Here is a 16,379-nt window from a genome sequence, read left to right as displayed (position 1 = left end):
TTCTAAGCCGTGGTACTTTCCTTCCATTCAGCATCAGTTACAGTAATCGTCCCTATCGTCCATCCTACGAACACCCAGGAATAGGTAACTGGGGTGCTAAAAATCAGAATGGTCCCTTCAAGATTCACTAAGATAAGGTTAGGTGTTGAACCCTGGTCCTCCTTGCGGCTCCTCCCGCCAGCGGAGGCGCCACTGAGCCACATCCACGCTTGACTTGTCAGCACTAATTCAGGTCAGGCTGCAGAGGCTCAGAAGTACCAGGATCTGAGCAGGCACCAGTGTATCAGGCGGGGCAGCACCTCCCTGAAACCGGAATGGGGGTCAGATTAACGCACACATCCCACACTTAACCCTTGAAATCCATTTCCTGCCTAATTCCTGTATTATATTATCCGTTAATGCTTCAATTCTCACTGCGAGCATCCCCTGACGCCGAGGAGGCGCAGGTGTTGCTGACAGTGTTAAATACTGGATGTTAATTCAATCCGTGACACCTGGCGCTTCTGCTGCTCCTGCTGAGGCCCGGTGGAAACATCCTTTGCATTCTTAAACTTATCCTTTGACGGGGTTTCATGTTTCATCCAACACTTGCAATTCACATCAGCCAGTTACAGTGAGGCTATGGGATTTATAAAATTAAATGGGTTCTTTTATTTCAAAACTTTATTCAAAATTCCTGAATAAAGGTCTGATTTGGACATCACACGCGTATGACAAGGCTCTCAATCATCAAAATCACAAAATCCAATCTCAAAGCAATTACTGTGTACGAAAATGTTGATGAAATTGTGTAAAAAAAAAAAAAAAAAAACTTTCTGTGACTATAATTCGGATGTTTTTTTTTGGCCAAGAATTTCAATAAGAAAATAAACTTTTGCTGCATTCATCTGAGGATAACATTAACATTTTAATGACTTCTTAATATTTCCGGTGTAGATACAACCGCAATCCTCAAAGGGAGAATTAAAATCAACCGAATATTCTTTGGCTGACATTGTATAGGTGGTTATTCCCGTATTACACAAATGGCAGGAACCCTTTTGGGAAGTTCAAAGAATGATATAATCTAAATAAAGCCATTAGATTATGGTTTAATCCAGAGGTGTGACTTAGCTCTGGAAAATCTGGGTCTCTCAGTTTATTGATAGAAGTCTTTAGAAAGAAAGATAAAAAGCAGGAGGCTGCGACGGGCCCATACCTGCCCGGCCCCGGAGAGGGAGACGCAGGGAAACCGACCAGGCGGCTGGGAACCCAAGCGGATTAATGAAAAATCAAAATGTTAAATCACATGAAAAAAATCAAGGTGCAAAATGAGCAACACTGACTTGAATGAAAATGAACAGGCCGCCATCAGGCAGCAATCCTATGGCCGAATGTGAAAAAATATAAATCTCCCTGCGCAAAGAAATAATGAGGCGTAGCTTTTTAAAGAGGTTGTGTTTGCTGACTTTGCATTCCACTACAGCTTGCGGTTTGCTTCAAATATACCTTGCTTGCCCTCCTGCTTACACACACACACACACATACACACAGGCAGTTCTATGGTGGATCAACACTGATAACATCCAGTGTCAACCATTAAATATCATTGAAGTTAAATACACAGATAAATATATACTGTTATATTAACCATTATATTATTTAAGTTTTTGAATCTCTTGTTCCTCATAGAAAAGTGCACAAAATGTCAGCAGCTATCACCATTATCCTAGATGTTGGAAGACGAGAGCGAAAATGAGATACGAGTTTGATGTTCAAGAAGTTGGGAAAGCGGTCCAGAAACACAGGAGGGGGATACAAATAAAAATGGGAAATTGTCAGTGGGCGTTTAAATATATACCGCTCAAAAAAATAAAGGGAACACTTGAACAACACAATGTAACTCCAAGTCAGTCACACTTCTGTGAAATCATAGTGTCCACTCAGGAAGCAACACAGATTCATTTTGTCTTGTTTTAAGGACATTACATCAAAGTTGGATCAGCCCGGAGTTTGTTTTTACACTTTAATTTTGAGTGTGATTCCTAATCCAGACCTCCATTGGTTGATACAATCGATTTCCATTGATCATTTTTGTGTGATTTTGTTGTCAGCACATTCAACTGTGTAAAGAGCAAAGTATTTCATAAGAATATTTCATTCATTTAGATCTAGGATGTGTTTTTCAAGTGTTCCCTTTATTTTTTTGAGCAGTGTATATTGTTTGGAAAGTGATTAACATTTAAGCTGGTCACTGCCGCATGATATTATAGTAGCTTTTTGTCTGTTGTAATCCAATTCTTGTAATCCAAGCCTCATCCGAGAGACTCCTTCAGTCATTTTCTATATTGTTCGGTGTTCATCGACTTGAACTCAGTATATCTGAAGCTTTGATTAACGCATATTTATTTCTCTTTCTTCATCATGGCATGATGACAAAGGTAAAAATCAATGCACGTGTATGTTTGGATTTTCCTCAAACACACACACCGACGAGATCCGATATGGAGACGTGTTACAAATACGTTATTTTTTTATTGATTTTTTTTATTAGAATACATACGGTCTGCTGTACAGTTGGCAGCTTCAAGAGACCTACATGCAGAGTGCGCCGGCCACAGTAATGTTAAAACATGCACAATGTATTAAGCCTAAAAAAAAAAAAAAAACAAACGACACAAAAAGCCTATCCTCTTCTTCCAACTCATGTTGCTGTCAAACAGACAACGATAATAAATCATAAAACCCTTTTGATTTGATTTTGTTCCATACATGTTTGTGATTGACACAGCTGTCCGCCCGTCTCCTTCGGCACATACAATGAATTTATTCTCAGAGGATTCTACGCGCCCCCCTCGGGTGTGAACACACAGGCCTGGAGATCTTATGTCCGAGCCGTTACATGCTTTTTTTTTTTTTTCTTTTAAATCCTACAAGATTATTTTTTTTCTGGATTCCGCGCGTGCGTGCTTATATACATGTGTGTTTGTGCATCTGGCGGCTCGCACGCTTCTTTCTTTGGCAGTGCTTACAAACATACAGCACGGAGGATGTACAAACCCTGAATATATGAGCGAGGGGGTGCAAAGAGCGAGAGGAAGAGGCCGGAGCGCCGAGCCATCTCCCCCCCAGATAACGCATGGCGAAGAGCTCAGTGACTGCGGCCCCGCTCGTCTCTGATGAAATGCACATAGCGCTCATACTTCACTGGCTATGACACAAGCCTGGCCCCGCTCTTGCTCTCCGATGGCCTCCCTCTGATCCACGTTGTGTCATCATGTATCCAGGTTTTGAGAAATGTCATTTTAAAATAACAAAAACCACATACAGGAAGAGATACTCTCCAGGAGTGTAATAACACAGAGGAAGATACATTATCTTGCAAAAAAAAAAAAACAAACAAAAAAAAAAAAAACAAATCTTAAAATCAAAATGGACAAATAATATATTTCAATAAGGCCCACTTTACAAAATTACAAGATTTTCCTTAAATAAAATCTATCAGATATAACTTCCAAAATAAGACATCTTTTGTTTAACAAAGAAATAAAACACAGATAAGCAGAAATCAAACAAAAAAAAACCTCAAATCCAATATTCCCCTGTCAGTATCTTGGAGAAAGGGTATTTGACCGGGGAAACACTGGCACCGTCCGCCACTGTAAACTGGAGGGGACAGTGGAATGATTTTGGCACAATGTTACAAGGCTGAGACGGAGGCACGGCACACGCCGGCCTCCGGACGTACAGCTGAAATGCGAACCGGACTCGCAGCGCCGAACTCCCACCAATGACGTCTCATGATCCGCTGAAATGATACTTAAACAGTTTCTCTAACCTCGCTGGTGCAAATAAACACACATCCGACTGTTACATTCAGCACACGGCTACTGAGTTGAGGGTACGAACTCCGGGACATGAAACATTTTGACAAAGGGGAATAAGGGGGCATTAGTCGTTTGAGGTCCTGAAGTTAAGTGCTGGTTAAGTGCAGATTACAGTCTATGCCACCCAATGACACCATGACCCTGGTTTCACAATAGAGGCCTTTGAGGACAATAGCCTGCTCACTGCCCCAGAGCCATTTATGCCTTGCCACTCCAATCTCCACTAAGTACATTCTAGTCTACTTTATAAAACGGGGTGGGCTGGGGGGGGGGATAATTACTTGAAAATAATGGCTGTTTATACATAAAACACCAGAACATAAGGGGATTTTTCTATTAACTCTTCAGCTGGAATAGGAAAGTGGGGGGTTTTCTTGACAAGATCCTCCGACGGCAATCGGAGCTTCTCACATTTAACGAATGCTTTTTACGAAAGCGCTGTTCGTCCACAGATGAGAAGAACTGACCGTCGCCACCCCGCGGCGAAACCCCCGCCTGGAGCCATCCGCGCCGCAGCCCCAGGTGACCCGTCGATACATTCCGTCCTGTCAACACCGCACATGCTTTCGTCGCTGGGAGCAACGGAAAATGCTTGTAATGTGTGAGCGCATCCCGCAAAACGCATCTCCGAACAATGTTTCCAGCCAAGGTGGAGGTCTCGTTCTCGCCAGCAGTCCAGCTGGGCGGGGGAGGGGGAGGAGGAGACTCCACGGCCCCGAAAGGAAGAAAGGGGATGTGCGTAGCACAGGATGGTTTTAAACTTTGTACTTTGAGAAGCCCCGCTTTCCTTGAACATATCATAAAACCGGGGTCTCCGTGGGACCCTCCGTTCTGGTACAGGGAGGTTTTAAGAGGGGACGTTGCGGACGAGCAGATTATTTATTGGGCGGAGTAAAGCGGTGGGGGGGGGGTGAGGGGGAGCAGAAATCCTGACCTCCACAATGATGTCAGCCTTGAATACTAAAAAAATACACAACCCAAACATTTCCACACCTGCGTGCCAACTCTGATTCAGCACCATCAGAACACCAGTTCGTGTGTCAAGCTTTAAACCTGGCCTACGTATTAATAACCCACTTGGACACCCAATGTGCGCAGCGCCTGGCATGAGCAGATATGTGACACCCTCCTCAATTTAATAACCCCGCAGCGGACGTCACTGCCGAGCTGCCCGTCTTCCTGGCTCCTGTATTTTGATGCCCTGAGTCGAGAGATAAAGACAAGATTAGATGCAGCCCTGACCTCTGACCTTTCAGCTACCTGGAGAACTGCCACCATCATCCAATGACGGCTCACTTGTCTTGATTAAAACAACTCTCTGGACTGACAAAACACACACACACACACACACACACGCACACACGGACTGCAGTTTCCCCTTTCCATGGGAATCCGGGGCGGATGCAGAGAAACGGAGTAAGGGAGGACAATCGGCCTTTCTGAAATACGAAAAGGAAAACTGGAATCGGTTGAAAAGATGGCGTTCTCTCGGGGTAAATGAGAGCGGTGGCAGAAACAATAACAGAGAAGGCTCTGAGAGAGAGCATAGAAGGACTATATGATCAAGTCCTGGCGTGGGCACTGAGAACTGGGAACGGCCTGGTTTTTCTCAATCATAAAGCCATGAAGAGGCCACATGGCAGTCCTCTCCGAGGCTGCTCTGCACCCTGTGACTCGGACACAAATCCAGAGGACAAGGCTTTTTGGGCGGTGCGGTCTATACTCTTTTAAAAGGGTACTTTGAAGCTGGCTTCAAAATGGGGAGGGAAAAAAAAAAAAAGCTGTGTTTTGACATACATCAGGGAGTCGTTCCCTCTTTTTCCACTCTAACCAAAGCGTTCCATGCAACAATCTCTTGAAGGTAGATGATATAATCAGCATTTAAATACATTTATCTGCTCCAATGACAGACTACGGTTGTGAATTTACTCTATCTTTGTATCTCAAGGCACAATGATCGTAGATATTTCTAGAAAATAGAAGTAACAGGGAAACTGAACATCGGTGATTGCAAGCTCTGAAGGTAAAATTGGAGGAAAACATGACGTCAACTCCATGTTTGTTTTGTTTTTTTGTACGGATAAAACTGACTGCATATAATCTCTTCGTCGAACAAACAGTGAAATGACGCAGCGGCGACCTGCTCAAAGAAACCTGTATATACATGAAGACTTATAAATATGAGAGCTAAACGTCCACCGGTAAAGTGATGAAAGCATTCTCGCCTGCCTTCCCAGCAGGGTCCGACTTGACAGCATTGAAAATCCAAAACAGCAGAAGAACCAGATAAGAGTTCTCCGGCAGAAGCAGACAGTTTGTGATCTGCTCAGAAGTACTAAGACCAAAGTCCTGCTGAATTGACGTGTCAAGCCGCTCGGTAATGGGTCGTTCACAGCTGCATTTCTTGGCAACATTCCTCCATTTCCTCGTCGGCTTAATGCCCAACGTACTGCAGTGAATCTTCTGGGTTCTACTTCAAATCTATCTACAGAGTCTTACCAAATAATGCTGAGGTTTCCGTCACAGGTCTGCACCAGATTTAATCTCATTTTGTGACTAAATATTTTTTAATGCTGCCCCCCCCACCAATGACAGATTGCTATTATACCAACGGTCAGTGTGACATTGCACAAAGTAACAAAATAACTATAGAAATGAGAAATGGGAGATAAATGAGGCGATTCGCACAGCGAACCCAGTCACATACAAGCTGGACTATCAGTTCCTTGTGGTTAAAAGTCCCCCCCAATGACAGGCAGGCGTGAACACAGTATTTGCAGCAGCAGTGAAAATGTCAGCCCCTCCAGGCCAGACTTGCTGGTAATCCAAAGTCCAATGTTCAGTTTAAACACAAACTCCTCTCGATATGCTTGAATTAGGACACTTGCAGTGGAATTAAAACAAAGCACTGTGGAAACTGTATCACTGTTTGAAATTATAAACATCACCCTCTCTTCCCCCCGATCTTTCCTACATGTGCATCGTATTTGATTGCGTGCAAACTACGTCTTTATGTCAGAAAGGGAGAAACAATGGAGAACAGGATACGAATTACAAATGATTGTAATCTGTACGCATTGGTTTTTTGAGTGTGTCGAAATAGGACGGTTCTGCAGCTCATTTTAAGTGTGCAGAAACAGTCGCGACATTCTAAGTGCTCTTCATTCATTTCAAGATGTAACACCAAATGACACCCAGTCTGAGGCCCATACAAGCCTGGACGCATGAACACGACTATAATCGAAAGCTAATGGTAAAAAGTTGCACGTGTTTGCCTGGCAGATTTCATTCCAGCCAGTAAGAGCGTCTCAAGAAGACATCAATGCCAAGCTAATATCTGGTCATTTACTTCCTACTTATTTTTTTTGGTCACATCAAAATAAATACGTGATCCTTTTGAGATGAAGATGCATCGTTGATTATCAGGTAGGGGCTCACTGATCGGGAAAAGGTGGATATTCAGGTTCGATGCAGAAGCGACATTATCCGGCTGCGATCGGGGTGGTCCTCTGAGGAAGGCGTCCTCATCGTTCGAGTCCCCCGTCCTCTTCATTCCCTCTCTGGCACGTAGGACATCTCCGACCGTCTCCAGCATGCCAGCCTCTCCCTTGTCAAGGTCCATGATTACACTATAATACATCTGATGTGAGAAGCAGAAGAGGATACATAGGCTGGTGAGGCAATGCTCGTTTTTGCCTGGATAAGGAAAAAGAAGGGAAGAGCGGTTTCCGCTCAAGAGTTCGATATCAAGCAGCCAGCTGTGTTCTGCTGGAGATGCTGGAGTCATCGGGTGATGGGAAGCTGGCGTGAGGCCCTCATCTGCCAATGAGGGTGATGTGGGAGTCCTGTAAAAGACGAAAATGATGATTGGATCAATCATCAGCTTCTACTGTCAGATTTTACAATTCCGAATACAATGCAATAATCTAAATAGATACAGAGCGATTTCTCGACTCTGTCATCGGCAGATATGTATCAGATGATAAGTTGAAAATTCCTTTTTTTTTCCTTATTTTAGACACAATACTGATCTTGGAAGGTGCCTTGTCACAAAACATTTAACCTTATGCCCTTATACTGCATGCATGGGCCCACTGATATACGAGTGGGTTTAGAGTACCAAGCTATATTCTAAAAGACAAACATTACTTGAGTGTCAATGTCTGTAGGAAAGAAAAAGATGGGAAGTGCTGAAAGTCATCTCATTTTCCTTTGGGCTGCTCCCTTCAGGAGGCGCCACAGCCAATCAACTTCTTCCATCTGACGCGATTCCTCTGTATCCTCTTTTCTCACTTCCTGTCCTCTTTCCCTCCATCCATAAATCTACTCTCTGGTCTTCCTCTAAGCCTTCTGCCTGGCAGTTCCAACCTCAGCATCCTTCTGCTCAGATCTTCACAATCCCTCCTCTGCATGTCCATAACATCGCAGTCTAACTTGATCTCCAGAACATCTCACGTGTGTTGCCTTGTAGCTCGTGTCCTGAACATTACTGGAGAATTTCCTTCCTATCTGAAAAGGACTGTCAAGACTATAAACTCAAAAAGTCTTGACGACATTTCTGTTGTGAGAGAATATACAATCCCGAGGGGTCAAATTTTAAATCTATATAGACAGGGACATTGAATAGTGAGAAGAAGAAAACGGACAACTACATTCCAGCCTATTTTGGCTACATTTGAAGGAAATGTTTGTTAATACCTGTGAGAAATCCTTAAAAAAAAAAAAAAAAAAAAATCTCTTCAAAAGGAGATTTGAATGCTTACCAGGAAGCCCTGATTCTCTGGTCATCTGTTTTCAATGATAAACACTGAATTACAGACAAATGCATTGTATCAGTGGATCCAAATCCTGTGGTTTATGGTCTGGTTTAGCTCTGGCAAGATTTAATGACAATCCATTTTCACTTTGGCTTGGATGAGGTCGGTGAGGATGTGCCACCACCTCCTCCCTGGACTGGATGGGAGAAAATTCTCCCTGAACATGGAAAGAATATCAACACTGCAGCAACAGGCTAACAGTAAAGATTTGTTTCCTGAAAAGGCACCGTGGAGTCTGGAGCTGGTTTGGTTTTGCAGAGTTTGACAATGAACAAACCCTCTCTCCTCAGTTAAGATTGTCAAAAATCAGAAGAACAGTAACCAGTAGCAGTAGGAAGGAATGGACTCTTATAGTTTCAGCATCTGACACTAGCTGAAACCAGGTGACTGCTAAATCCTGCAACTTGTTTTTTTTTTTGGGACGATGAAGCTTATACAATAATGTGTTGGTCGTAATGTGCCTCAACCACTTACACTGAAGTTTTTTACATTCATCCATTCATCCGTTCTCTATACCGTTTATCCGGCACTCAGGGTCATGGGTGGTCTGGAGCCCAGCTGTCATTGGGCAAGAGCCGGGATCAGGATCACTTACTGTATATAGAGGTAAACAACCATTCACTCTCTCATCCAGGCGTCTGGGAAATTTAGTGTCTCCAATTCACCTTCTGCACGTATTTGGATCGAGATTTAGATTTAGAATCAATTTAATAAACATACAAACATGTGTACACACACACACACACACACACACACACACACACACACAATGGAGAGAACAAATATTTGATACACTGCTGAATTTCAGCTTTTCCCACTTGCAAAGCATGTAGAGGTCTACAATTTTTATCATAGGTACTCTTCAACTGTGAATGACGGAATCTAAAACAAAAATCTAGAAAAACACATTGTATGATTTTTAAGTAATTTATTTGCTAAGAGAACTTTACATGCTTTGCAAGAGGGAAAAGCTGAAAAATCAGTGGTCTATCAAATACTTGCTCTCCCCACTGTACACATTACATACATACATACATACATACATACATACATGTGTTAAGCGATTAAGAAGAAAATATCACTACCTGTTCAGAAATACTTCTCGGATCTATTTGATCTAGTGGTATTCAGACTGCCGGTGGGTCCATGGCCGGCTCCCTGCACCACTCTTTGTCTCAGACCTGGCAGCCGAACCTTGACCTCGACTGGACCACATCTCACTTCTGGCTCCCGCCGTTTTGGACGCCCAGTCATAGGAGCTCCCCGGGTGTTGTGAGTTGCTGCTTGACGTCTGCTGTCTCCAGGAGGCCGGACTATGGGTGGCATTCAGGCTGGGCTCTACACTATCAGCTCCCTGCAGGCGTTTGAACATGATACAAAGAAAAGTATCCACGGCTTAATTGTTAGATCCTGATGGCTTATGTTTTATAGCTGGAATACTGTATCTGGTCAGAAACATTACAACAGTTCATTCAATAAAACACATAATTGTGTGTAGGAGCTTGCGGCATTTTGTTTGGTGGGTTTGGGGCCTTGTTTGGGTCTTCCTATTATGCGGGCATTAAGTATACACTGTTTATGTTAACTGGTGTGTGACAAGTAAAGTCTACCATGTGGATTACTGCCAGGAGAAAAATCCCCAACCAAAAACCACAAACATGCCCCCAAGCTGAGAGATTTATAATTTGGTGGCGGCAAAGGCACATCCCCTCTCACAACCTCAGTAACCCCTCTCCAAGAAAGTGAACGTTAGATGACGACGTAGTTCCCAAAACACACCCAAACAGCACCCCACTCCTGTAATTTGAGCTTTAAAAAGTACCATAATTAGTGACATTTGGTGGGTTGGAGTTGGCTTTGGATGCAGTTTTAGAATGCATTCTTGCTAATTGGCTCTAATGGAGCCCTGCTGGACAGCCCGTCTCAGTCTCCACGGGTAACAGACAGGAAATAAGTCACCAGCCAACGCTGCTGAGTAGGTGTGCTCAGTGTGGTCACTTCCTGCCCGAGTCACAGAGGGGAGGAAATGTCAGAGTGGCATATTCTCCATCTATGGTAAAGCGACTGCTCTGGGACCAACCACTTTCGACACATCGCTATGTAGTGTACCTCCGGTGTTCTTGCAAGGCTCGTAGAACGGTCGGCACATTAAACCGCCTTCATGAACAATATATCAGAAACAATATTTCACGGTTCCACTCGAAGCAGGAAAGAAAGATTTGAAAAGCTGTGCGGTTTTAAATATACATAAAAAGCAAGTATGTTTTGAGTGTGCCAGGAGAACTTTTTTTTCCCATGTGGCTGAGAGCTAATTTAAGAAAATATTTGGGCAAGAGAAACAGCAGCCTACAATAAATGCTGTTAAGTAAGTTAATGTGCCACAGCAGCATAAATCTACGGAGAACAGCAACTTCTGCCATCATCACAGACCTGCTCCTGCTCTCACATGAATGCCTTCAGCTCTGAAAACCCACATTTATTGGAGACCGCAATCAGGAGCGGTAAATCATCCCTGGCAACATGGCTTGACGTGATGAGGGAAGAAATGGGGGGCCGCATATGAGCAGTGTTCTTCGCTTGTGATAAGGCCCCAATTCTTGTTGCACCAACATAAAATGTGTTTCACACTTGCATCAACGGAACGCCTTCATTTGTTTCCAAAAGTTCGAGGTCTCGAGATAAACAACCGGAAACACCAGAGAGGCCAGTTTAAAATACAGAATGACGACAAAGAGATTTAATGAGCACAATTCATCAAATCTGAAAAATCAACTCTATCCCTGGATTAAATGGTTCTGTCCTTTGTCTCACGCAAAAATGCTCTTGACACTCCAGTTGAAATCTTGCAGAAAAGTGCAGGTTTATGCTTCATTTGACCTGATGAGGAATTGTTCATTGGTCATGATTTATTCAAAACCACTGTTTTATTGCTTTTCATGGGTTGCTCCTACTTTCTGTTCTTTCTGTTGTCTGACAGAAAACAAGAATCAATCAAACTTAAGCTCAGGGATCCCCCCCCGTGCAGGTCACACCAGGCCAAGAGAAAATAGCTGAACTGCTCTGATCCCACACTTTACCTTTCTGCCACTGGTTTTTGACTCAACATAGGATGTTATGGAATCTCACTCATTTGCCGTATCGGCCCCGCTGTCCTCAGCCAAACATAAGTTCACGGCTCATTCGTGTACAGCATGAGGTTTCCTGCTTCCATAGTGGAAAGGAAGTACTACAATGCAGCTCTGTTCTGTACTCCGCTGCTGGGAGAAAGTGCTACAAAGAGCATTTTAACACTGACCTGTCGGGCACGTTCACGTCTGGAAAAGGTCTGCAAGCCTGTCTTGGACGGAGTCCTGTAAACTCCTCTTGTAACTACTCCTGCTCTATTATCAAAGCAGGCTGTACTTTGGCACAGCGGGGCTTTGAGCAAAAACGTTAATATCGCTATGCAAACATCATCACAATGGAAATGCTAACGTAGTGATGTTTAGCTAAATTAAGTTAATTAATTTACAGTGCACATTAAAAACTGTTGACCAAGGCGCTTAACAGAGACTAAAAACTACAATCAAACAAAATTGGGGGAAGCTGGTAGGTATGGAGATCATTTTGCAGGTATTTCGCTATAAAGTATTGCGCAGATGGTGGTGCTTAATCAAAAAGTTAAGACATCAACCCTCTGGGGGGAAACATATTTCATGGCTGTGTGAATATTTTATGCAAAATTACAAATTTTAAGCTCCTTTTGAACAAATCCATCTAGTACACATGGAAATATTTTCTGAATGAGGAAAAATTCTGCAACGCACAAAGAGTCTCACACTGCCGTGAGAAAAAAAAAAAAAAGAATATTCAGAAGTCTCCGGTTTCAATGTTTGTATTCGAGGCTATTCATTGCCAGACACAAAAACGAAAATGAAGTTTCTCTCCAGCATCAGTTCTTTGATAATTTCTTGGACAGAAAAAAAAAAGTAAAAAAAAATGAAACAAAAATGAATCCTCATCTGAATGAAACTTGCCTAACTGAGGACGATGTAAGTCCTGGTCGTTATGAATATCCAGATAAAATGTAATATCAAACTGGCGAATAGTTGCTCACATGATGAACAGCAAAGCTACAAACTTGGCACACGACAGGCAGCAACAGTTGAGGAGCATCTGGCTGAAAGTAAAATATACGCATATGTCCGTGACATGTTGGATAAATTACATCTCATGAATTTCTTCCTGAGGTGTTGAAAAGGTGAGTCAATCATGAAGTGATCAGGTGACTCCAAGGTAGTTCAAGGACTCGAATGATGTCTCCTTATTGAACGATTAAACTTTACTGTAAGCTGGTTTCTGTTGCACACTCATCGCATGGCAGCTTTAGATGGATGAGGAAAAGAAATTTCGAGATAGAACGGAGAACGTTATTTTCTGCTGTTATTTATGACCATTTATTTATGTAGAATACAGAATAGAATAGAATAGAATACAGTCATTTGGCAGACGCTTTTATCGTGTTATATTATGTCATTTATGAATGAGCATCTGAAACAATAACATCTGGATTCATACCTGCTAATGACGCACCCATTCAAACTTCGTCAGCTGATTAAGACAAGTCACGTTTATCTATCACCAAACAATGTGGCTACATATAAAAGCCTAAAAGCCAGTGACGATTCAACATCCTATCAACCTTTAACACCAAAATCACACACTAATCCTGAACCTCCCACTGTCCTGACTGCAGCTGTATTTATCCAAACCTCCTGGGAATGGATGCAGCTCAGACCACTGAAATGTACTGTAAACACAAGCCAACATTATTGGCCTAGCTAAAAGAAATGGTATAAGACCAATAATGATCTGAAGCATGTTTTTCTTGCACTCTGGCAGTCATCCTTCCTAATTGCTATTCGAATTAAGTGACCGCGCCGTGAATCAAACATCATATTCCCTTGTACCACAAAATCAACTGAAACGGTTTAAGAAATTGCCATAGCCAAGTATGAAAAACTGACCAAAAACTGAAGGAGCAACAACAATGGAGGCAGTTTGTCATTTACTGGTGACTTACCACATCAGAGCAGGGTAGGGACTCCTTTTAAAGGCTAATTAGGAGACAATGAGACTTATGAGCTGAGACAGAAAAGAGACGGTCCCCTTCTCAAAAGTCTATATCAAAAAAGGAAGAGCTGCCATCTATGTGGTGGAAATGAGGTGGGTGCTGACCCGGGCAGAAGGCCTCAAACACCCGGGCCTATTCTTTCAAACCAAGATTTTAATGACGGATAAAAATACGAGGAGGGGACTGAGCAGAAGAAGGTAATGAGTCCCAAGCCAACACTTCATACTGGTGTTGGGTGGTTTCAACATCTTCATCTCTGCTACCTCCAGATCAGTCTTCTTTCTTTCATCATCATTCTTGCTGATACTTATGTCACATATGGCACCTGACGGTTTCCTCGGCTTATTCCTACCGCCTTGCATATGTTTCTTCACCTCTTCTCGCCACTCTCTGCTGGTCTGGATTGTTGACACTCAAAACCTTCCATGTTATTTATCTCCACTCCCTGGGACCTCACTGCTCCACTTTGTCCCTCTCATTCACTCACATGTATTCAGTCTTACTGTGGCTAACCTTCATTCTTTCCAGGGCATACCTCCATCTGCTCCCTGCTCTCACAACAGATCACAATGTCATTTGCAAACATCATAGTCCATGGTGATTCCTGTCTCGCCTGTCCATCACCATAACAAACAAAAAGGGTCTGAGATCTGATCCCTGACTTAGACCGATCTCCACCTTGAACTCCTCTGCCACACCAACATCACACCTCACCACTGTCCCACAGCTGTCATACATGTCTGGCACCATTGAAATACTTCTCTGCCACTCCTGACTGTGTCCAACAATACCTCTGTCAAAAGCCTGTCAGAGACCTTTTCTAATTCTACAAAGGCACAACGCAGCTCCCACTGACCTTCTCTGTACTTTCCTATCAACCAATCTTCTCAAAGCAAATGTATCTCATGTATTTCCTAGACATTTTCTTGCTAGATTTTTCTGAAGGAAAGAAAATAGCTTTGAGGAAACCGAGATTGTTGCCCACAAAGGCGGAATTAACATTAGGCAAAGATAGGCAATTGCCCGAGGCCCTGGACTGCCAAGTGACATAAAATACAGCAATGATTCAATTTATTTCTTACTCGTTATGATTTACACACTGTAACCGCATAAAAATCCTATACATCAAAAGTGGCTTGTTTCTCATCATCACCAGTCCCAGCTACAATGGGCTTGAGCATGGATGGAAGTCAGTCAATTGTGAACTGATGAGATAGAGACGACTTTGGTCACTGACGGTGAAAATGAAGCAGAGCTATGCAGGTAGTGTGTAAAAACTGGACAGGTAGGACCAGTGTAGGCCCTTTAAATCACCATTGCCCAGAAGTATTTTTTCAGCGCCAGTGTCGAGCGCTGACAAAGGAGCGGCAGGAATCTGGGCCTGGCGCTGACAGTGTTAGTGATGCTAATATTTTTGATGAAATGGAGGAGGATACCTGTTGCTGGTTGTTAAAACCAGCCACATGGATAATCAACAACATGAAGATGGCCATTAACATTTGTGGAGTAGCAGTCCTCCTATGAAACGGTGTGTTGTACTTGAGGAGGACCTTGCACTCTGGCCCAAAGAGCTGACATATTGAGAGCACTGCTCAATAATACAGCATGGAGCGGCTTAGTTAAAGGACAGAATTTCCCCCCTGAAAAAAATCAAGATGTGCACAGATTCACAAGCAGTAAATATTACATGCAGATGAAGAATGGATAGAGATCCTGGCTCAGTGGAAAAAAGGGAGTGTGTTATGCGCTTCTGTTGCCGCCTATTTGGAGACAGAGAGAAAAGAACACCAAGTTAACTGGTGACAGTTTTAATAATTGGAAAAATTTTGCAGTACATTTGAAAAAAAGTATGGGAAGTCTGTTGAGCACCTCACAAACATTGATATTTGGCGCACTCTATTACTAAAACTACAAACAAGCACAACTATAGATCCGGTAAAGCAAGATCTAATTGCACTTAAAGTGAACCGTTGGAAAGAAATTTTGAGAAGATCGATTGCAACTGTGACAATCTGGCACAATGCAATTTTGCATTTTGTGGACACTCAGAGAAGTTCTATGAGTCTGGCAATGGGAATTTCCTCGGTCAAGAAGAATTGATGGCTCAGTGTCATGCAAGAGCATTTGAGAAGAACTCGGGCTAAAAGCTACATGAAACTCATTGAGGCAAGCATTTTCAAAATGAACTCTCTCGTGGCAAAGAGTAAGACTGATGCCACTGTAAAAAAAAGTAAAGTGAGACAATTGAAGTGACAATTTAATTGCCAGGGATCATGGACAGCACTCCAGACCTGGGTCTCAAAGAGCAACTGTAAGTGGCGCTCATAAAATTGCGAGACCTCTAAAGGCGTTTCCATTCATGAGTACTTTGTTGGTTTCCTTCAGGTGCATAACACAACTAGAAAAGGCGCAAGTGATTGATTTTTTTTGGGCACCTTGAAACACTGGGTTTGGATATTTCCACCTGTCAGGGCCAGCCATGTGAGGATGGCAGTAAAAAGCAGAGAGCTGGAACTAAATAACAAAATATTGTGTGTTCCTTGTGGAAGTCACACACTGAATCTTGTTTGTGATGCAGCCAAG

General features: G+C 42.9%; 1 protein-coding gene across 1 annotated transcript in view; it reads right to left on the bottom strand.

Annotated features, from left to right (window-relative positions):
- Positions 1-2,507: 2,507 nt before the first annotated feature.
- luzp1 (leucine zipper protein 1) overlaps positions 2,508-16,379 on the bottom strand; it is a 48,798-nt gene continuing 34,926 nt past the window's right edge. Inside the window, exons 7-8 of the mRNA XM_086154736.1 lie at positions 9,769-10,037; positions 2,508-7,711 (exon numbers count right to left, since the gene is read on the bottom strand). Coding sequence (XP_086010862.1) covers positions 9,801-10,037 — 237 coding nt within the window. The 3' untranslated portion in view covers positions 2,508-7,711; positions 9,769-9,800. The remainder of the gene's footprint in view (positions 7,712-9,768; positions 10,038-16,379) is intronic.

Source organism: Fistularia commersonii, chromosome 1, assembly GCF_037954325.1.
Source record: "Fistularia commersonii isolate RoL2024-O1a breed Wild chromosome 1, RoL_Fcom_v1.0, whole genome shotgun sequence".
NCBI classification, from domain to species: domain Eukaryota; kingdom Metazoa; phylum Chordata; class Actinopteri; order Syngnathiformes; family Fistulariidae; genus Fistularia; species Fistularia commersonii.
The sequence above is the reverse complement of the archived record's forward strand: the minus strand, read 5'-3'. Positions and strand labels throughout refer to the sequence as shown.